Raw genomic sequence first — 23,715 nt, forward strand, 5'->3', positions numbered from 1 at the left:
GCATTTATTAATAAAAGGTTTTAAAATATCACTGGTACTTCACTTCACTTTCAACTGCAAAACATTGCGTCCACTAATGTATCTAAAAAGGAATATAATGGGTATTATATTAAACTCACATTTATATGTTTCAGTAATAAAAACAATTCACTTTATCAATAGAAACATTAAATAAATTCATACTATATTTAATATTGAGCTGTTCACAAATCTTTCCTGCTACTTATTCTAATTAGACTAGCAGCAAAGAGGCTGATACAGAAATATCAAGACATGTTCACAAGCTCAAGGAGAGGCATCCAGTCCTTCTTCCCCACAGCATCTAATCCAATGCTCAACACACAAGAGGTGCTTAATAGTATTCATTGATATGAGCAGGATACTTGTTAAGGAACATTTTGAAAACTTAACTGATACATTATTACCACTTATTTATATTAATAAAGCAATTAATAAAAGTTATGATGGTAATTCATATTCACTAAAGTTTTTCTCTCCAATACATAATCCCATATGGAAAAAAAAGAATGGTAAATTAACTCCACTCTATTTCTTAAGTTACAGAACTCAAAAATTACAACAAAAATGGCACAATTTGAGAATTAAGTAAAAGTAGTCTATACCACCATCTAGTGGCCTCAGAATATAATAGCACAAAGAAAAGTACTTACCCAGGAATGTCACCAAAATATAAGCATCTAGAGTTTATATGTAGAGCTACTGCCTCTTTCCTACTCAGCGGGGACAGCATTCGATCCACCTCTCCTCCTTCCTTCTGTAGATCTGCATGAGCTGGACCTTTGGACAAAACCATGCAGGAATACCATCAAGTGAACTGTTACCTTTGCCACCTCATATAATTTCTTCCACCCTTAAATTGATACCTATTTGTTACACGAGATGAAAACTGCATCTTTATACTCACTAAACCAAATGAGCAATAATTATAAACTGGTCAGAAAAACCTCATACACTGTGGTTAAGGGTATAAATTTATAAGACAGTTTGGCACTGTTTAGTAAAGCTAAATATGCACATATCTTATGATCCAGCAGTTTCACTCCTAGGTATATAAACTAGAGCAGTGGTTCATAACCTCTAGTACACAGATCCTAAAGGTGTCTAGGTACAGAATTCAGAGGGCCTGATAACTTGGATGAAAAAATGTACACCTTTAATGTCACCAACTTCTAACTGAAAATAAGCATTTCCTTTGAATATGAATGTAAGCAACAAATCAGTTTTTTTGTACATATCACAATATTATTAGCAAGATAGAGACTTTGTAACCAATAAAAATCATAGATATTTTCAAGTTCCATTAACAGATCAAAATTTCTTATATGTTTATCACTAATTCAAAATTATATCTCATATCTACTGACAGATCTTGCTACTTGGTACTCTAATAAAGAACTATGCCTATTTCTTTTTGAAGATTTGCTTTTATGTTTTCCAGCTTTTTTGAGATATAACTGACATATAACATTGTATAAGTTTGTTTTCTTTGTATCTCTTTTTTTGTAATTTATAATTTATTTTCTTTATAACCCTATTCATTTGTTATACATTTAAAAACATCCGGAGGGAGCTCCTGGGTGGCTCAGTCAATTAAATGCCTTTGGCTCAGATCATGGTCCTGGGGTCCCAGGACCCCAAGCCCTGCATTGGGCTCCCTGCCCCGCAGGGGGCCTGCTTCTCCCTCTACCTCTGCCTGCTGCTCTCCCTGCTTGTGATCTCTCTCTCTCTCTCCTTCTCTGTCAAATAAATAAATAAAATCTTTTTTAAAAATAAAATAAAAAATATAATAAAAACATCTGGAGACTATAGACTCACAAGATTTCCAAAGGGTTTTAAGACACAAAAAAGATTTAGAATGCCTGCCCTGAAAAAATACTTCCACTGGAATCTGGAAACATCTACAAAGAAAAACAGCTTTGCCCATATAGTCAGATGGACAAATAAATTAAGGAATGGAATAGTAAGGAACACAGAAATTAATTACTACAACTATATTAAAATGGGTGATTTTCAAAAAGCCTAAAGTTAAAGCTAAGAATTATGTAACAAAATTTTTAAAAATCTGATTCCATTTAAAGAAATGTCTAAAATAGACAAACCAAAACAATATCTTGTGTATTATTTACAAATGTAAATTTTAAAGTGTAATGATTAACACAAAATTTGAGATCATGGTTAATTCAGGGAGATCAGAGGAGATCATGGTTAATTCAGGGAGATCAGGATGTTATAGAGAAAATGGTACCAGGAAAGACCATGAATTGAGCTTCTAGGTTGCTGGAAATATTTTATTCCCTAAGCTTGGTGGCAGGGGCAGAGATGCTCATTTTATGATTTTCTTTAAAATGTAGATACATTAAAGATACATTACATATACTTTTGTACTGGGGTGCCTGGGTGGCTCAGTTGGTTGAGTGGCCAACTCTTGATTTCAGCTCAGGCCATGATCTCAGGGTGCTGAGATCATGCCCTCCATCAGGCTCCGTGCTTAGTGGAGTGTCTGCTTGAGATTCTCTCTCTCCCTCTCCCTCTGCCCTTCCCCCAGATCACACTCACACTCTCTCAAATGAATAAATAAATCTTTAAAAGAAAAATAAAAGTAAAAAAATGGTAATCTCAACAAATTCAAAAAATCAAAGTCATACCATGAATTTTAGCTGACCACAATGCAATGGAAGTTAAATAACATACTACTAAACAATGAATGGGTCAACCAAGAAAGCAAAGAAGAAATAAAAATTACAGAAACAAATGAAAACAAAAACACAACAGTCCAAAATCTTTGAGGTGCTGCAAAAGTGGTTCAAGATGGAAGTTTATAGCAATACAGGCCTAACTCAAGAAGCAAGAAAAATCTCACATTAACAACCTAACCTGACACCCAAGGAAATTAGAAAAAGAAAAACAAACAAACCCAAAACCCAGCAAAAGGAAGGAAATAATAAAAAGTAGAGCAGAAATAAATGATATAGAAGCTAAGAAAAAAAAACAAAACTACAGAACAGATTGAAGAAATCAAGAGCTGGTTCTTTGAAAAGGTCAACAAAATTGATAAATCTCTAGCCAGGCTCATAAAAGAAAGAGAGGACCCAAACACATAAAATCACTAATGAAAGAGGAGAAATGACAACACCACAGAAATATGAAAAATTCTAAGAGAATATTATGAAAACCTATATGCCAACAAATTGGACAATGTAGATGAAATGCACAAATTCCTAGAAATATATAACCTACCAAAAATAAAGTAGGAAGAAATAGAAAATTTGATAAGACCAATTACCAGCAATGAAACTGAATCAGCAATCAAAAAACTCCCAAAAAACAAAAGTCCAGGACCAGACAGCTTCATAGGCAAATTCTACCAAATATTTAAAGAAAAGTTAATGCCTTTTCTTCTCAAACTACTCCAAAATATAGAAAAGGAAGGAAAACTTATGAATTCATTCTATGAGGCTAGAATCACTGTGACCAAAACTAGATAAAGACACCACAAAAAAAGAGGACTACCGGACAATATTTCTCACTAATATAGATGAAAAACTCCTCAACAAATTACGAGCAAACTGAATCCAACAATACTTTAAAACAATCATGTACCATGATCAAGTGGGATTTATTCCCAGGATGCAAAACAATCAATGTGATATGTCACATTAATAACAGAAAGGATAAAAATCATATGATCATTTCAACAGACACAAAAAAAAGCTTTTGACAAAGTACAACATCTATCCATGATTAAAAACCCTCAACAAAGTAGGTTTAGAGGGAATATATCTCAACATAATAAAGGCCACTTATGGAAAACCCACAGCTAACATCATCCTTAATGGGGAAAAACTGAGAGCTTTTCCTCTATGGTCAGGAACAAGACAAGAATATCCACTCTCACCACTTGATTCAACATCAAGAACTAGAAGTCCCAGCCACAGCAATTGGACAACTAAAACAAATAAAAGGCATCCAAATTGGTAAGGAAGAAGTAAAACTCTTATGATTTGCAGATGACATGATACTATATATAGAAAGTCCTAAAGACTCCACCAAAAAAACAAAAAACAAAAAAACTAGAACTCATAAATAATTACAGTAAACTGACACAAAACCAATGAACAGAAATCTGTTGTACTTCTATACACTAATAATGAAGCAGCAGAAAGCGAAATTAGGAAAACATTCCCATTTATAATTGTACCAAAAATAATAAAATATCCAGGAATAAACATAACTAAAGAGGTGAAAGACTTGTACTCTGAAAACTAAAAAACACTGGTGAAAGAAATTCAAGACAATACAAAAAATGGAAAGACATTCCATGCTCAAGGGTTGGAAGAACAAATATTGTTAAAATATCTATGTTACCCAAAGCAATATACAGATTTAATGCAATCCCTATCAAAATACCAACAGCATTTTTTACAGAACTAGAACAATCCTAAAATTTGTATAGAACCACAAAGGACCTAGAAAGCCAAAGAAATCTGAAAAACCAAAAACAAAACTGGAGGTATCACAACTGAAGATTTCAAGTTATATTACAAAACAGCAGTAATTAAAACAGAATGGTACTGACATAAAAATAGACATATAGATCAATGAAATAGAATATAACATACAGAAATAAATGCACAATTATATGGTCAATTAATCTTCAACAAAGGAGGAAAGAATATACAATGGGAAAGAGTCTCTTCAACAAATGGTGTTGGGAAAACTGGACAGCCACATGAGAAGAATGAAGCTAAACCACTTTCTTTCACCATACGCAAAAATAAACTCAACAGATTAAAGATCTAAATGTGAGAACCGAAACCATAAAAATTCTTGAAGACAGCACAGGCAGTAATTCTCTGACATTGGCCATAGCAACATTCCTCTACATAGATCCCCTGAGGCAAGAGACATAGAAGCAAAAATAAACTATTGGGACTATATCAAAATAAAAAGCTTTCAGCGAAAGAAACAATCAACAAAATCAAAAGACAACCTACTGAATGGGAGAAGATATTTGTAAATAACATAAGCAATAAAGGGTTAGTATCCAAGATATACAAAGAACTTAAACAACTCAACATCCAAAAGATAAATACTCCAATTAAAAAAATGGGCAGAAGACATGAACAGACATTTCTCCAAAGAAGACATCCAGATAGCCAACAGACACATGAAAAGATGCTCAACATCACTCATCAGGAGGGAAATGCAAATCTAAACAATGATATATCACCTCACATCTGTTAGAATGGCTAAAATAAAAAACACAAGGAACAACAAGTATTGGCAAGGGTGTGGGAAAAAAGGAATGCAAACTGGTGCAGCCAATGTAGAAAACGGTATGGAGGTTCCTCAAAAAATTAAAAATAGAACTATCCTACAATCCAGTAATCACACTATTGGGTATTTATCCCCCAAAATACAAAAACACTAATTCAAAGGGATACATGCACCGTATGTTTATGGCAGCGTTATTTACAATAGCCAAATTGTGGAAGGAGCCCAAGTGTCCATTGATAGATGAATGGATAAAGAAGATATGGTATATATACAAAATGGAATATAATTTAGCCATAAAAAGAATAAAATCTTGCCATTTGCAATGACCATGGATGGAGCTAGAGAGGATAATGCTAAGTGAAATAAGTCAGAGAAAGACAAATCCCATATGATCTCACTCATACGAGGAATTTAAGCAAAACAAATGAGCAAAGGAAAAAAGAGAGAAAGAGACAAAACAAGAAACAGACTCTTAACTATAGAGAACAAACTGAAGGTTACCAGAAGAGAGGTGGATGGGGGGGCGGGGGTGAAATAGGTGATGGGGATTAAAGAGTATATTTTTCATGATGAAATAACATAAAATAAATATATATATATAAAGAAAATATAAATAAAAATAAATGGTAGACTGAATTTGTTTTACAATCTGCCTTTAAACCCTGGCTGGTTCACTTAGCATCAGTGAATCTGGGGAAATTATTTAATCTCTTTGAGTCTTACCTTTCTCACTTAAAAAAGGTAGATAAAGCTTAATTTACAGCATTTTGAAGATAATTAAAGCCTGTGAGAAATTGAATAGGAGATTGTCTTAGGCACTTGATATCACTTAACAATGTTCATCTATCTCTAAGTTATAGCTGTGAATTTTACTCCTATCTCATAAGCATTTTCCTTTTAGAAGATCTTCTTGGGAGTTCTAGCTTTCTGCTGGCTAGGAGCACTTAATGATGAGGTTCTAGGGAATGGCAAAACCACAAAGTGAAAGAAATCTGTGTCCTCAATTCAACATGTATAGAAGAGCTACCTATATACTAGGAGAGCTCACTTTGGATTCTGACAAAAAATAAGTTTGAGTCATAATATACCTTTGGTGTTAATTTGTAAAAGCTAATTCGCCTATGCTAATTAATATATTCCTGAAAGATACTACCAATATTGAGATCTCTGGCCTCCTTCTCTCCTCAACCTCAGGAACCTGGCAATAAAGATCATTCCTCACAGATGGAACACTGAAAGTTTCTTTGCAGGGGAAATCTTACTAGACAAGAGAAATAACTGACAGACCATAACAGCTGAGGTGAGGGAAGTACACTGAAGGTCCAGTTAGGTCACATCACAGTAAAGTCCATTACTTAACAAGACCTACCCACACTCATAGAGCTTTCAAAATTTTTTTTGTCTCACTCCAAATATAAGCTGATAGACAAAGGTCATGAAACAATAAAATTTTCATAACTTAAGAGTTTCCAGATTGGAGAGGGTCTACTGAAATAATAGATGGGGAAAAAAATTATTCCAAGGCATATTACTGTGAAATTTCAGAAAATCAGGAAAAATGAGAAAACATAAAAGCTTCCAGAGAGAAACAAGTCACATACAAAAAAAATCAGGAATCAGAGTGACAAAAATTTTTCACTAGAAGCTATAACGCAATGAAGCATTACCTTTAAGAATATGAGGAAAAATTAATGCCAATGTAGAATTTTATACCCAACCAAACTATAAATTAAGAGGGTTGATTAAAGACCGTTTTGGAGATGAAGTTCTCAAAAGTTTAATTCCCATGTACCCTCTCCTAAAATTAGGAGGAAAAAAAAAAGACAAGATCCTGAAAACAGGAGGTCGAGACAAGGCAAATTATATTCTCCAGGATGTTAGTGAAAGGAGATCCCAGAAGTACTACCATGCCACCTTAGAGAGCAACTAGTCCACACTGGAGCAAGAGAACAATGAATTCCCAACAGAAAACTCTATTAGATGAAACTGATAAGCTGATTAATAGGTTTTAATCACATTGAGAAAAAAAATGTATACTTTTGGCAAAGAATTTGGTGATTAGTAAATGACAGGTATAAAGAAAATAAGAGAAACAAATGAGAGAGAGAGAAAAAAAAAATAGTCACCCTGCTATTGATGAGTTATAGGTTTAAGCCATATAGCAGTAGCTTAAACTAGAAGATGATTTCTCTTGTAAAATAAGTCCAGAGATAGGCAGTCCACAGCTCCTAGGATGGTGTTCCCTGGTGTCAGAACCTAGGCTTCTTTCTTGTTCCACCATCTCCAGCATGTGGCTTCTACCACACAGTCCAAGAGATTTTCCGATTATACCCACATTTCAGCATGCAGAAAGAAGAAAGGGCCAAAGAGGAGAACCATCCCCCCTACACTGCTTAAGATCACTTACAGTTAAGTCATTAATGCTCTAAATAAATGCACTGCCCAGGACTTAGTCACATGACTGCACCAAGCTGCATAGTTTCTACTGCAAATTTTTAAAAAGGGGGGCCTGAAGGAGAATGGATAATGATAAAACAGCTAAGTCTCTGCTACCTCCCTCCAACACTTTCTATTCTTCAGATCTTACTTTGTTCTTCATAGTATTGATTAATCTTGGACATATTGTCTCATTTGTTTGTTTCCCTAACCTTTAAGTTCTAAGAGGACAAGAACTCTACCTTTTGTTCAACTCTGTACCCCAGTTACTGCAAATGTGCTTGAAACATAAAAGAAATTTAACAAATATGGGTTGAATGAGCCAATGAGTTAGTTAATTCAAGAGGGGATAAAAGCTAAGAAAATAAATTTAAACATTAAAGATCCAGTCTGGGTACAGATGATGCTTTGTTTTCTCTACATTAGTTAGAAATGGATGCCATCATCCAGAAAAACTGACTCATCCCTTCTGGAATTATAATTTTTAAAAATCTACTTTCTGCTGAATAGATCATTGAAAAGTCTTTGCACAAGGTACAACTAATTCCCTGGTCCTAATAATGTAAGTAATATGATATTAATGTCTGCAATAATGTAATTAACAAGAATGTTAACATTAACATAACGTAGATAAGGTAAATTAATGAAATCAATTAACTATTTTTAACATAAGCATTAGACGCTGGAAGGAAAATTATTTTGATGGAGTGGTACATAAGAGACTTAAATCCTCTTCCTGCATAAAAGTCAACAGATACTACCTATAACTGAAAAAAATCAAGAAATAGCAGAAAATGCCTATTATTTAAAAATATACAAACAGGCATTAGAAGAAACAGCTTGAAATGCTGAAGGTTTTATTTTGGTGACCAATAACCAGAGACAGGGACTACTGACTAGATCAGAAGTCAGCTGTTTTGCTTTTAAGGTTTACAGAATTATCTAGTTTTAAACAGTGTATGTTTAACTTTTACTTTTTTCACGTCTGGTTCAGCGCCCTCATTCCTCTGAGCTCCTGAGAAATACAATATAAATTATTAGAAGCCTTAGGAGGCCATGCTGGGGTGGCGATTAGGGAAAGAGGATGCACTTCATGAGGAAAAGTGAAGGCTCCTGGTCTTTATGTAAATCACCCCGACTAACGATTAACCAGGGCAAAAACCTCCACGATTTTAAATGCACAGCATTACGCGTGCACGCATCATACTCCCTTCGCAAAGACAAACACACTCGCATTCTGCACACGAACTCTTAAGAACTGTTGGCGCGACTGCGCATGGAGACGAGGTGATGGGCTCAGAAAGGTGGCACAGGAACGATCCCCGCCTTCTGCCAATCCTAACGTCCCCTCTGACGTTGGGTAAGCACGTCTGAGGAAACAAACGGAGGACCAAAGCGCACGTGCCGCCCAAACGCGCCGGGCGCGGGGCCCCGGAGGACGCGAGCAGTCGGGGCGGTGCCGCCACGCCTCCCGGCACCAGAGGCGGAGCTCACGCCGCGGAGTCCCGCCCCAGCCTGCGTCCGCCCGTAGTCCAGTCGCTGCTCTTTTCCAGGCGGGTAAGCCCTAACAGGGGGAATCTAAGAAAGAGTACCGGCTGGCTGGCCTTCCCAGCGCTCGAAGCCCCGCCATGCTCGTCCTCCGAAGCGGCCTGACTAGGGCTCTGGCTGCGCGGAAGCTTGCGCCTCAGGTACCCGCCGCGGAGACGCGCCCAAACCGTGCCTTGGGGGAGGGGAGCGGGCGTCAGCTGGGAGCTCGTCGCCCCGCGCATGCGCTACCCGATTTGCTCGCCCAGACTTGCGAGTGCCGCGCGTGCGCGCAGGCCGTTCGCCCGTGCAGCTTGCGGGATGGAGCCGCCGCGGAAGTTATAGTGGCGGTCCCAGACCCGGAGGCGGGGCATTCCAGAACGCGAGGGAGGAAGCGGGGCGCAGATCGCTCCAGCTGCTGCGTTTGCTACGTTGGGGCCAGTGCCTGGTGCTTGCTGGTCGAACGTTCCTATTAATTTTGTCCTTTGACAAGCCATCGTACCCTCCAGACAGAAGGTAGAAGAGAAATAGGTCAACCAGCCGTTGGCGAAAGAACAGGCCTCCCCCGTTTAAATAAAACGTACACAACTTCTGAGCGTTTTGCAGAGAACCTTGAAGAGGAGGGCCAGGGTGCCAGTGGTGGAGCATCCTGCCCAGCGGCCGACTGCCTCGTGCGGGCGGTGGCCGAGCCAGGCAGGGCCAGGAAGCTCGTAGCAAACAGGATGGTAACCTCACTTAACCTTAGATGAGAAAAGCACACAGTAGATTTTTGTGATTCAGCCTTAACTGTCGGGATTTGGCCTATTCTGTGAATCTACAGAATTTTTCCTTTGATATTGAGGCTTGTACTTTTCTCGAAGGGTATAAGAGAAAGGGGATGAACCTACTCTACAGACTGACTCTGCTTAAGACTGAGGAACCAGCGATGACCCATTAACCCAAGATTAGCAATCCAGTCTTAATCTTTCCTGATTGACACTCTACTGGGGCAGGGCCAAGAGTTATTCCTTACAACTTTACTCTGAACTTTGATTATTAAATGTCAGCCAGTTGTTCTAATTGGAAAAAATTCCAATGATGAGTTATATTCTCAGGGTCCTGGGATCTAACCCCACCTCTGGCTCCCGCCCTTAGCACAGAGTCTGCTTGTCCCTCTCCCTCTGCTCCTCCCCACCCCCACCCCCACCCCTGGCTCATGTGCACTCTCTCTCTCTCTCTCTCTCACATAAATGGATAAATAAAATCTTTTTTAAAAATTAAAAAAAAAGGGCACCTGGGTGGCTCAGTTGGTTAAGCGACTGCCTTCGGCTCAGGTCATGATCCAGGAGTCCCCGGTCCCACATCCGGCTCCCTGCTCAGCGGGGAGTCTGCTTCTCCCTCTGACCCTCCCCCCCTCATGCTCGCTCTCGCTCTCTCTCATTCGCTCTCTCAAATAAATAAATAAAATCTTTAAAAAAAATTTAAAAAGCATAGTAACTCAAGACAATTGTGACTCATTGGAATTGGAAGTCAGTGCCAAGGAAAATGAGCCTTTCTTTGGAGATTAGGGAGCCTAAAGCACTCATGTTTCCTTCCCTAGCGTACTAGTCCTGTATTGTGGTTGCATAGTTTTGGTGTCCCTCAACAAAAATCACCTACCCCTTTCCACACACGTACACATCTTATTGCTTCATTGCTGTTAACCTCTCCCTGAGCTTTCCTATTATACTCTTCTGCAAAAGGTAATAAAAATGTGTGCCTGTGATCACTTATTTTGTTCCCCAAATACAAATTCCCTGAAAAACAACTTAAAAGCAATTGTCACAAGTACCCCATTGGCCTATTTTTGATACATTTATATTTTACTTATAATATTTTTAAGCTATAAATATTAGGCAGTTTTCATTTGCATAGCATTTTGTTATTAGAGTAGTATAATGGCACAAAAAAGAATGTTTGCCAAACATAGGGGCTGCAATTGTTTTTGATGGCAAATGTCAATCAGACAATAAGAATATAACTCATCATAGACATGAATGGAATGAGCTCAAGATAGATGATTATAATTCAGTCTTATACACAAGTAAAATACATATACTATTCTGCTTTGTAAAAAAAAATATATGTCAGAGCAAGAAGCATACTGCTTTTGATTGTTGGAGCAGGTAGTCAGCATAAGCCCAAAATTCATCCATAGCTTTATAGGTATGAAAACTGTTATAATAGATTATGCTGGGTGTAATCAGGTTTAGGAAATATGCACGTGCTAATCAAACTTATGTAAGATGGATTTGTAAACTAGAATACCATATGAGTGTGTCTGTGTTTATATACATATATCTGTGTGTACATTTACACATATAAACACATATACACAGGATAATTCCTGGCAAAGCATTTCCCACTGAAAGTTCAGTTCACTCAGAGACCCAAATTAGAAATTTACATAGTGAACATATGACTATTACAAAAGGAACTAATGGTTCTTAAAAAGTATTTCCATTAACATGGTATAACTGGGTGGGTTAAATGCCCTTCTTCAGACTGCATCTATAATTAAAAACATAATGACTCAGGAGTACCTGGGTGGCTCAGGTGGCTAAAGTGTCCCAACTCTTGGTTTCAACTCAGGTCAGGATCTCGGTCCTGGGATCTAACCCCACCTCTGGCTCCCGCCCTTAGCACAGGTCTGCTTGTCCCTCTCCCTCTGTTCCTCTCCACCCCCACCCCCACCCCTGGCTCATGTGCACTCTCTCTCAAATAAATGGAAAAATAAAGTCTTTTTTAAAAAATTAAAAAAAAAACATACTGACTCAAGACAATTGTGACTCATTGACTTTTTTTTCCTTTTTCTAGCTTTATACATCCTATGACTACATTACAATGCAATTGGATAGGTCATAGTTTCCTATTACATTAGTTAGATTTCTATCCTATTTTTATTTTTTTAAGAGAGAGAGAGCACAGTGGGGAGGGGCAGAGGGAAAGGGAGAGGGAATGTTAAGCAGGCTCCATGCTCAGCACAGAGCTGGAGGCAGGGATCTCACAACCCTAGATCATAATCTCAGTGGCAATCAAGAACTCGGCGCTTAACCAACTAAGCTACCCAGGTGCCCCTCTATCCTATTTTTTGACCAATGGTTTACTTCATTGAATTTGGGAAATACTTTGACCTGACCAGCAATTTCCATTGTTTTAAGAACCTAAAAAGGAAGGAAGGAAGGGAGGGAAAGAGGAAAGGAAGAAAAGAAAAGAATTTTCTGCTAGTAAACACATTTCCATTGTGCTAGCCAAAATACTATATATTTTATAAAATTGTTTTTAATGTTTAACTCTAACACATACATACACTATTGACTAAATAAGGGATATTTAAACTATTTGCAAAACTTATTAGGATCCTAATTGTAGTTTTTGGGTAAAGAAATTGCCCCAGTGGCTTCTTAGAAGAAACTTCTCATGAAAAAGCAACTAGAGGTAGACTACCTACAAGGACATAGTAGCTATATATTTGGAATACTTAAAAGTAGTTTTCTTTACTGATACCTCTCTAAACAAATTATCTGTGGAGAAAGGACCACAGAGTACAGATTGTGAGTCTACTGAGTGTCCCTTGTTTTCAGACTCAGATTTGGTTGTAACATGATATTATAAACCCTACTTTCCCAAAATATTTAAATTTGCCTTATCTTTCTTTAGGTGTGCTCATCTTTTGCTACAGGCCCCAGACAATACGATGGAACACTCTATGAATTTCGTACCTATTATCTTAAGCCCTCAAAGATGAATGAGTTCCTGGAAAATACTAAGAAAAACATTCATCTTCGGACAGCTCACTCTGAATTGGTTGGATACTGGAGTGTAGAATTTGGAGGCAGAATGAATAAAGTGTTTCATATTTGGAAGTATGGTATGAGTCATCAGCTTAAGTATTCAGTACAGATTTTCATTCTGTTAGATGTTACCCACGACTTAGTGACTTAGTTCTTGGATCTACATTACTATAAATACATACAGGTGAAGTAAAACCTTTAAATAGCAATACCAAAAAAATTCAGGGATTATGCCTCCCAGTGGTATACCTGTAGTAACCCATTGCTGGAAACGTTTATTAGCATATGAGAATGTGATAGTGAGAAAATGGCATCTCAGATTTCAAGTCATAAAATTATGAACCACACTTAATTCTTAGGAAAAGTTAAGAATAGCTTATTGTAAAGATGGTTTATGAAAAATTTAAAGCAGTGATTGCAAGAACCCAAGTGGGTTAAGATGATAAAAGAGGAGTAGAATTTTTTTTTTTACTGAAGCTATAGCTCGATATCAGTGTTCTAACAGACATCATTCAAATCTCTAGAGGCTTTAGTGAAATAGAAGTTAATAGGAGATGATAGTAAACTTCAAAGCCCTCACCCTTCTGTAAGATATAATAAATCTGTCAGGTTTCGGACCACTTTTGTTTTATTTCTGTACCCCCAGAGTTTCAAGGAATTCACTCTCATGACACTAGTTTAGGGAAGTAAAGGAAAAGGAATTAGAGTTCTTTCCATACTGAAGCTGATCAATCCCTGGTTTAGTAGAGGAAGGAGTATGGTTCCTGGAATCCCCAGAATGTTTGTTACTCCATTGTTTAATCTTTCTGAAGTCTACTGTAGTACACATCATGATATCCAAAAACTTTTAATAATTTCATTTAGTATTTGGTCCTCAGTGTCCAAAGTTAATAATCATAAAATAACATGAAAAGTGCTCATTCTGTACTTAGCATGTCCATAGTCTAAAGGTTTTCCCAACTGTAGTAGAACAAACCCCATAAAAACACAACTTATGCTTTAATGCACCGCCAGTTGAATCATATCCCAGTTAAAAAAAGAAAAAAACAAAACTGCTAGTACAGTCCTGATAAAACTTACTTAAGCTCTAAGATAGATGTTATTCCTTATCCTCAGCATAAGCCATAGAAAACTATTTTACCGTTCGTCTTGCGAGGCCCTAATAGTTAAATGTAGTACTGGGCCCATATGTTAGCAAATATATGTACTTGTTTGGGAAACAAAGAGAAGAGAAATAGTACTGAGTAAAAAGAAGGGATGACGGGCGCCAGGGTGGCTTAGTTGGCTAAGCGGCTGCCTTCGGCTCAGGTCATGATCCTGGGGTCTTGGGATCGAGCCCCACGTCCAGCTCCCTGCTCAGCGGAGAGCCTGCTTCTCCCTCTCCCTCTGCCTGCCACTCTGCCTACTTGTGTTCTCTATCTCTCTGTCAAATATTTTTTAAAAATAAATAAAAAAAAAGAAGGGATGACAGAGAATCAGCACTATTTCTCTGGAAGCTGTTAGTTCAAAGCAGCAGCTGTCAAAGTGCATCTTAATTTCACTCACGTTAAATGTAATTCAAGGTATATCTTGACCTGATCACCCACCACCACCACCACCACAGAAAAATACTCTAAACTGCTGCTATAATTTAAATGCCTCAATTAAATTAATAAGAATAGTTAATGTATATTGAGTTCTAACGAGGTGCCAAAAACTGTTGTGTACTAATTCATTTAATCTTAACAACCCTAGAGGGAGACATTATATCATTATCCCCATTTTACAGAGTTAAGAAGTAGGCACAGAAAGATTTAATAACTTAACCTAAGTCACACGACTGCCTATTAAGTGGTGGAGCCTATAAAGCCCACTGTATGACATTATCATTAGTTTTTGACATTTCTACTGCCCTTTCAGGCCATGAAAAACTTGGGGACTGATGTCACATCTATATGTTATCTCCAGTGATATAATACGGTGTCCTGTGCCCTTGATGAACGCTTGGTGGATTGAATGAAACCCAGAAAAAGTACAGGTGATTTTAAATCAATAATTTTTGGTTTTCTTGCTCTTTCTTTTCCCATAGATAATTTTGCTCATCGAACTGAAGTTCGGAAAGCATTGGCCAAAGATAAGGAATGGCAAGAACAGTACCTCATTCCAAATTTGGCTCTTATTGATAAACAGGAGAGTGAGATTACTTATCTGGTACCATGGTGCAAACTAGAAAAGCCTCCAAAAGAAGGCAAGTCGCCCCCTCTTAGTCACTGAATTCTGCTAGAGAAAAAATTAAAGATTTTAAGCTATAAAAACTCAAGTTCTACTGGCAAAGAAGTTAATCTTTGTTTAATATAGGAACATCTGTTGATTGTTCAGATAAAAATAAATTGGTGCTCTTAGCTTATCTTTAAAAAAAATGACCATTGAATAATGAAGTGTTTTTCCTTATTGGTATCTTATTGATTCTTAAATCTTAGCTATATTATAGAAAAAGTTGACATGGTCAGTAAAGGTTGAGAAGTTGGGCCTTCAGAGCAGAGAACACATCTGTGGGTAGGTGAGGGATAGTATGTGATACTTTGTCATAATTTGAAAATAATATAAACTTTTAAATATAAAAGTTTTTCCATAAACTACAACTAATCTTAAATCTTAAGTATATATTTGCTTATAAAATTGACTAGGGGAATGAATTAACTGGAACTGCCGAGCCGCATTACTGTAGTCTAACTTTCATGTCTTCCTCTTTCTTATTTCTCAGTTTGAAAGTAATTCCTAAAGATTTGTCTTCTTGCTGATTTTACTTCTTGCTGACTTAAAGAAATTACCTCAATCCAGTTTTAAACAAAGGTCAGATTAGCAAAAGCATAAACTAATTTAAATGTTTTATTTCCCCCATTATTCCCAACTTCGTAGTGCATTTTAGATTATAAGAGATTTGAAAAATCTTACTTAGAAACTTATCCTCTTAGCTCCCCCTCAGCTTTCAGCACTAACTAAATGAACTAGTTGGCTTCTCAAAGTATCAAATCTTAGTTCTTTTCCTCTATGTTATTCATGATTCTTCGGTAACTTTTGCATGTTTTTCTTTTACTTTCTAAATCTACTTGTCCCCTGGTTTCCTTCTCTTCACCTAGCCTCTACTTCCATGCAGAAGGTAAAATGCTTTTCAAGTAATTACATGGATATTTAGGAATAATAAAACCATCTCCTTTAGAATTATTTTTTTCCTCAGAACTCAGAGACAGTCACCTCAGGTTCATTATTTGCTTGCTGTTCCTGTTGGATATGGAATCTTAGAGGGGAAATTATATAGAGAGATAAGTTAGTAGAAATTGGTAAACAGAATGGAACTATAAGAGACTGGAAATACCTTATTCATTTCTTTTATAAAAGTATAGACTCAGGCAACTAAAAAATACTATTACATTATAAATTCTTTTATTGACAAATTTTATAGATTAAAAATAGATAATATATTAACTGTAGAGTCCATCCATTTTTGTCTGTTCTGTATGATAAGTTTAACAACTGACCCTTAAACTAGGACAAGGACTTTCTAAACATAAAAGCAAAGAAAAACAATGCAAATTATTAGTAAATATGTCTAACATGTTAACATGTATATGGGTATGATCCTCAAAATCTACATATGTAGTTACCCTTCCACTGGAACCAAACTAAACATGATTGGAAATTTCTTGAATGTGTTCTATAAAATAATTATTTTTCTCCCCATTCTAGGAATCTATGAACTAGCTACTTTTCAAATGAAACCTGGTGGGCCAGCTCTGTGGGGTGATCCATTTAAAAGGGCAGTTCATACTCATATCAATCGAGGCTACACAAAACTAGTTGGAGTGTTCCATGCAGAATATGGGGTGCTCAACAGAGGTACAGTTGTCCATTTCTTCTTATGAAATTGCAAAATATATGGGTGATCCACATTAAGTTCTTTTTGTCAGTTTGTCTCTGTTCTCATTATGGGGTTTATTTTGCTTTTTATTGCCCAAGTTTTAGCTTTGTAATTTTAAGGGTTGAGCAAACCTGTTTTACATCTTATTTAGAATGTTATTCACCTTATAAAGTTTTTTTTAAATACTGAACTGTTCATTTCCCTGATATATCAAAATGATAAACTTGTAAATACTGGAAGGAACCTGAAAAAGTCACCTATTTCTTTCATCACCTTATTTTCCTCTGAATGTACTTTTAATGATTTTTTTTCCTTTTTTCACAGTTTTATTGAGCTATAATTGACATATAAGTTTAGGGTATACAACATAATGATTTATTTATATGTTGTAAAGTGATCACCACAATAAGTTTAGTTAAACAGCCATCACCTCACAGTTACAAATTATTTCTCCTTATGATAAGTTTTAAGATCTACTCTCTTTCAGCTTTCAAATATACAATATAGAATTGTTAACTGTAGTCTTCATGTTGTATATTACATCCCCAAAACTTATTTATCTTGTAACTGGAAGTTTGTGCTTCTTGTAATTCTTTTTAAAAGTTTATTTTGAGAGAGGAGAGCACATGTATGCAAGAGAGAGAGCGGTGGGGAGGAGCAGAGGGAGAGAGGATCTTAAGCAGACTCCACACTGAGTGTGGAGCCCAAGAAGGCACAATCTCAAGACCCTGAGGTCAAGCCTGAGCCAAAACCGAGAGTCGGGTACTTAACTGACTGCACCACTCAGGTGCCCCTGTGATTTTTTTTTTTTTTTAGATAACATTACTTGGGGTAGAAAGATTGTTCATGGGTAAAAAAGTAATATGTAATTGTTATAAATATTAAAAACATGGACAAGCCCAAAGAAAAAGAATAATGGTTTATCAATTTATTTAATAAAATATCTATTTGGAATATTTAATTTTTTTAAGTTGAAAGATATTCCAATCAGAATTTCAGAGAGTTTTCTTGTGGCAAACTCTGAAAAATATTTGTAAAATTTATCTGAAAGGATAAATGACTAAGAATAGCTAATGAATATTTGAAAGACTTGTAATATCCGGTTGCCTCTTCATCTTCTCCACTTTATGTCCACTGGACATATCCCAAACTGAGCTAATCATTGCTCAGAAAGTCAACTTCTACTAATATACATGTTATAGATGTATATTCAAATTGGAAAATATATGAAGAGGAGAAAAAAATTGTAGATGCCTATCTCACACCATATGCTAAAATAAAATCAAGATGGACTATGGATTTCTTTTTTTTTTTTAAGATTTTATTTATTTATTTGACAAAGAGAGACACAGCAAGAGAGGGAACACAAGCAGGGGAAGTGGGAGAGGGAGAAGCAGGCTTCCCGCTAAGCAGGGAGCCTGATGCGGGGCTTAATCCCAGGACCCTGGGATCATACCTGAGCTGAAGGCAGACGCTTAACAACTGAGCCATCCAGGCACCCCTGGATTATGGATTTCAATTAGAAAACTGAATTCATACAATTACTAAAACAAAATACAGATGAATTTATTTAACAATGTGTATGGAAACAATATTTCTAAGCCATGAAGAAACTGAGGGGAAAAAATAATTTTATTATAAAAGAATGATTTTATTATACAAAGCTCAAGCTTTGTGCCTCTCAAAATACCTTGAATGAAATCAAAAAGCAAAAAATAAATACATACATACATACTTCTACAAAGGTAGACACAGATGACTACCAAAAATATATTAAAGAAGATTCAGATTAAAACAATAATGAGATGCCAGTTTTTACCTAATAAGGATACATTATATAGATACAATATTAGATAGGTCAGAGAAAAATGAGTAGGGTTCATATGTGCTTCATCTTCCCTCAAAAAAATTGGCAATATAAATAAAAAGGCTTCTCTGTTTGTATTTGACATTTTTTTAAATTTTTCATTTATTTTTTTAATTTCAGTATAAGTAACACAGTGTTTAATTAATTTCAGGTGTACAGTATAGTGCTTCAACAATTCTATACATTACTCAGTACTCATCATAAGTGTACTCTTAATTCCCTTCACCTATTTCACCCACCCTTCCACCCACCTTCCCACTGGCAACCAACGGTTCTCTATATTTAAGAGTCAGGGTTTTTTTTTTTCTTTGTTTGGTTTCTTAAATTCCATTATGAATGAAATCATGTGGTATTTGTCTTTCCCTGATTGACTTATTTCATTTAGCATTATATCCATCCATATGTTGCAAGTGGCAAGATTTCTTTTTTATGGCTGAGTAATATTCCACTACACACACATGCGCGCGCACACACACCCACAACTACTTTATCCATTCCTCTATCAATGGAACTTGGGTTGCTTCCATATCTTGACTACTATAATTAATGTTGCAGTAAACACAGGGGTGCATATATCTTTTCAAATTCATGTTTTCATATTCTTCAGGTAAATATCCAGTAGTATAATTACTGGATCCTATGGTAATTCTATTTTAATTTTTTGAGGAACCTCCATACTGTTTTCCACTGTGGCTGCACCAGTGTGCATTCCCACCAGTGGCACACGAGGGTTCCTTTTTTCCCACATCCTTACCAACACTAGTTGTTTCTTGTGTTTTTTATTTTAGCCATTCTAACAGATGTGAGGTGATATCTCATTGTGGTTTAGATTTGTTTTGATGATGATGAGTGATTTTGAGCATCTTTTCATGTGTCTGTTGGCCATCTGTATGCCTTGTTTGGAGAAATTCATGTCTATTCATGTCTTCTGCCCATTTTTTAATTGGATTATTTGTTTTTTGGGGTGTTGAGTTATATAGGTTTTTTATATATTTTGGACCTCTTTGGGATGATTTTGTTGGGGACTCTCTGTGCCTCCTGAATTGGATTTGTTTCCTTCTCCAGAGTTTCCAGCTATTATTTCTTCAAATAAATTTGCTGCCCCTTTTCTCTCTTTTCTCTGGGATCCCTGTAATGTGAATGTTACTACACTTGATGGTGTCACTGAGTTCCCTTAACCTATTCTCATTTTTTTAATTAATCTTTTCTCTTTCTCCTGTTCAGCTTGATTGCTTTCCATTACAGTCGTCCAGCTCACTGCTCCATTCTTCTGCTTCCTCTAATCTACTATATATTCCCTGTATTTTTTAATTTCACTTACAGAGGTCTTCATCTCTCACTGGTCCTTTTTTATATTTTCCATCTCTTTTGAGGGTCTCACTGAGATCCTCCACTCTTTTCTCAAGTCCAGTGAATATATTTATGATCATTACTTTAAATTCTCTATCAGGTATATTGCTTATCTCTGTTTCATTTTGTTCTGCTGGATTTTGTCCTGTTGATTCATTTGGGACATATTCTTCTGTGTCTTCATTTTTTCTAACTCTCTGTGTCTGCTTCTATGTGTTAGGCAAGTAATGGCCTTATGAAGAAGAGCTCATGTAGTGCTCTGTCATGTAGTGCAGTGCAGTGTCTCCTGTTCACCAGAACCTGGCCCTTCCACAGTGTCTCCTATGTGTGTTGCATACACCTTACTATTGTGACTGAACCACATTTGCCTTCAGTCCAGTTGCCTGCAATGGTGCTTTTTGCTAGTTGTGGGCAGGGTTTGGTTCCTGTGTTGTTAGGAGGCCAGTCTGGGGCTGCCTTGGGCAAAAAGCCTTAATTTTTTAAATTATTTTTGCTAATATTAAGGAAATATGCACGGATATGTAGGTGGGTTTAGTTATACAAGAAGGAAATTTGGAAATGACATAAAATATATAGCCATATTTAAATAATGAGATTAAAGGTTTTTTAAGTTTCTGATTTACTATAAAGGACATGTATAACTTTTGCAAGAAAAAATTATTGAAAATGTGTATACACACAGTGTAATCTTGGGGCACCTGTGTGGCTCAGTCGGTTAGGTGTCCAACTTACGATTTCAGCTCAGGTTTTGATCTCATGAGTCATGAGATTAAGCCCTGCACTGGGGTGCACACTCAGCGGGGAGTCTGCTTGAGATTCTCTCTCTCCCTCACCCTCTGCCCTTCCCTCTATTCATGCACGTGTGTGCTAAAATAAATCTTAAAGAGAAGAAAATGTGTGTGTACACACACTTTTTAATCTTAATCCATTCTTAGTGTACTAGAAGAATGGTAATATGCTGAGTATAAATCAGTACTTCGTATCTGGAGGACAGTGTATAACATATACACTGTATATTTGTAAGTGTGGAGATATATATATATGTATATGTATATGTATATGTATATATATATATATATATATATATATATATGATAAACTCTTTGGTTCTCTCAATTTAAATTTTAGGAATTTATATTAAGAAAATATTCAGATCCAGACTGCCTGGGTTTGAATCCCAGCTTCACCACTTATAACTTTGTGACCCTGGGTAAGTTACTTAACCTCACTGTGCCTTAGTTTCCTCATCCATAAAATGATAATACTAATAATCTACCACCTAAAATTATTATGAAGACTGAATAGACTAAATGAGTTAATATATGCAAAATGCTTAAAACCAGGTCTGGCACATAATCAACACCCAGTAAATATTAGTAGTAGTTGTCATCAGCTTTGTTACTATTATAGATGTATATGCAGACACTGCTCTAATGAGGATTCTCTCAGTATTATTTACAATAAAGAAATATTTTTATGTAATATGCAGACTATCCAGAAAAAATATATGTATCTACATCATGTATTTATATAACCATAAACTTACATGTTTATGTGTGTATAAATATATATTCATAAAAACACATATATATACACATAAACATGGAAAGAGATACAGCAAATACAAAAGTGGCCTTTTTTCTACGTGGTATAGAAATGACTCCTCTTTTCTCTTTTTATCCACATTTTCCTATACAGCTAACATATCTTACATCGGAATTATTAAAAATTTGTAAAATATGCACAAAAACATTTATTCCCTATTTCAAAAAAATATTACAATATTAATCTAATCGGTCAGGGGCTTGGATAAAAAGTTCTTATATCTATAGGGAGGAATTCCCGTAGCCATTAAAAATTAAAGTTACTGCCATGGGAAATATGCATTGTCGATTTTTAAAAATCTGGTAAGTGTAATATATAGTATGACCCTAATTTGATTTTACTCATTTGTTTAAAGGAAATGTGCTAAATGTCAATAGAGGTTCTCCCGAGGTGGTTAAAATTATGCTACTTTTAATTTGCTTCTTCATATCTTCAAGATTTTCAGTAGTAAACACAATTCTTTTATAATCTTCCTTTTTTAAATAAAATAAAATGTATTAGAAAGTCATGAAGCCTCATTATAGATTAATTGTGTTTAGTGTGTTATTTACTTTCCCTTTCCAGCCTTCTGTTTCTTCATCTATAAAACCAGTTTGATTAATTTATAAATTTCTCTCCCAAATCTCTGACCCCCTCTGAAATCTTATTACTAAACATACTTAATTTTACCTTTTTGATATCCACTATTTTGATCTAAAGAACAAGACTTAATGTTTCTGATTAATTCTTCTGTATTTCTTACTTGTAGTAACGCCATAGTCTTTAGACGCTGTTTTTGGTTTATTTCTGCAGTTCATGTTCTTTGGTGGAATGAGAGTGCAGACAGTCGTGCTGCTGGGAGACATCAGTCTCATGAGGATCCCAGGGTTGTGGCAGCTGGTAAGCTATTTCACTAGGCATGAAGTATTCGAACCACAAATTTGATTCAGTCAATAACTTTATATGCCTTCTTATGAAATGTTTTTTTCCAGTTCGGGAAAGTGTTAACTTCCTTGAGTCTCAGAAGAATATGCTTCTGATTCCTATGTCATTTTCACCATTGAAATAGTTTTCCATTGAAATACGAAGCATTGCATTAACTGCTATAAGATGTGTCTGCTAATGGTACTTAAACTCTCCCAAGAGATTCTCATTTTTATATGAAGGAGGTGGTAAGTTAATTTGCTATGTCCTTTGCATTTTTAAAAGCTGTCTCTGTCCACTGTCACCACCACAAGGAAATAGTTCTGTTCATTTTCCCTTTGGCATTTCAGTATTTGTCATACATTAAAAATTGTTGTCATTCCTACAAGATCTTGATTTTTCATTTGTTTCAGAATATCTCTTGTACTGTTTTGACAACCCTCTGCTTTTATAGCATTTCCTTATGTTGAAATAATTGTCACATTTCCATGCCTATGATAATATTTCTAAACTATTTATATACATTGTCAAACTTTTCATGTCTATTTTTCTGAAATTTTAAAAGTTTTTGTCCAGTAAAGTTTATTTTGTAATACTAAATGGGATTCATAAAAATATTAAACATGTTTATTATGGAAAAGTACAATATCATCTGTATCATCTCTATTAATTTTGGTTTTTACATTAATAATTACTTATGTGGAAAATAATGTTATTAGATCCTCATATTAAAAACTGTTGAAGACTGATTGGTTTATATGCTGAAATGTCTTCATTTACAATTTATTTTACTAACTTTTACTTCACTTTGGATTACTATTTAACAAAGATACTTGGTACAATCTATCTGTGATAATGAGACATTTATGGTTATGGAAATGTTTGCCCTAATAAAAGCCTACAGATACATTCTGATTCTTTTTATTGTGTTTTATATTTGTATCCTCTTACCTGGAACTATTGTGTTACTATAAGGTAATGAGACAGTAATAAATATACTGTCTTTATGGTAAGTATTAAGT

The 23,715-nt window shown here is 35.8% G+C and overlaps 1 protein-coding gene and 1 long non-coding RNA gene across 3 annotated transcripts; one reads left to right on the forward strand and one right to left on the reverse strand.

The window, feature by feature from the left end:
* LOC114213499 (uncharacterized) lies at window positions 1–9,510 on the reverse strand. Its single transcript, XR_003610222.2, has 3 exons — window positions 9,327–9,510; window positions 672–798; window positions 1–82 (listed from the first exon to the last, which is right to left on the reverse strand). It is a non-coding gene; the product is annotated as an uncharacterized LOC114213499 (long non-coding RNA).
* Window positions 9,176–23,600, forward strand: LOC114213496 (protein NipSnap homolog 3A). 2 transcript variants are annotated; one of them, XM_088018890.1, is made up of 6 exons: window positions 9,176–9,422; window positions 12,937–13,147; window positions 15,139–15,297; window positions 16,797–16,946; window positions 21,314–21,395; window positions 22,583–22,669. In XM_088018890.1, the coding sequence occupies exons 1-5, from the start codon at window positions 9,363–9,365 to the stop codon at window positions 21,379–21,381; spliced, it is 648 nt and encodes a 215-aa protein (XP_087875016.1). In that variant the 5' UTR covers window positions 9,176–9,362; the 3' UTR covers window positions 21,382–21,395; window positions 22,583–22,669. The 2 variants fall into 2 exon arrangements, with proteins under 2 accessions (XP_087875016.1, XP_027964530.1); XM_028108729.2 differs by lacking the exon at window positions 21,314–21,395 and adding an exon at window positions 22,762–23,600 and having other exon boundaries at window positions 9,183–9,422.
* Window positions 23,601–23,715: the final 115 nt, after the last annotated feature.

The sequence above is a fragment of the Eumetopias jubatus genome, unplaced genomic scaffold (assembly GCF_037043125.1).
Source record: "Eumetopias jubatus isolate StellerSeaLion01/CBP00866 unplaced genomic scaffold, mEumJub1_p1.0 scaffold_15, whole genome shotgun sequence".
Lineage (NCBI taxonomy): Eukaryota > Metazoa > Chordata > Mammalia > Carnivora > Otariidae > Eumetopias > Eumetopias jubatus.

Excerpts from the sequence above, each read along its gene's own strand:
- LOC114213496 (XM_028108729.2), top strand. The coding sequence starts at position 9,363 with ATGCTCGTCCTCCGAAGCGGCCTGACTAGGGCTCTGGCTGCGCGGAAG. Across the intron at positions 15,298-16,796 it reads AGAAAAGCCTCCAAAAGAAG|GAATCTATGAACTAGCTACT; the intron begins GCAAGTCGCCCC and ends TCCCCATTCTAG. Across the intron at positions 22,670-22,761 it reads TCCCAGGGTTGTGGCAGCTG|TTCGGGAAAGTGTTAACTTC; the intron begins GTAAGCTATTTC and ends GTTTTTTTCCAG.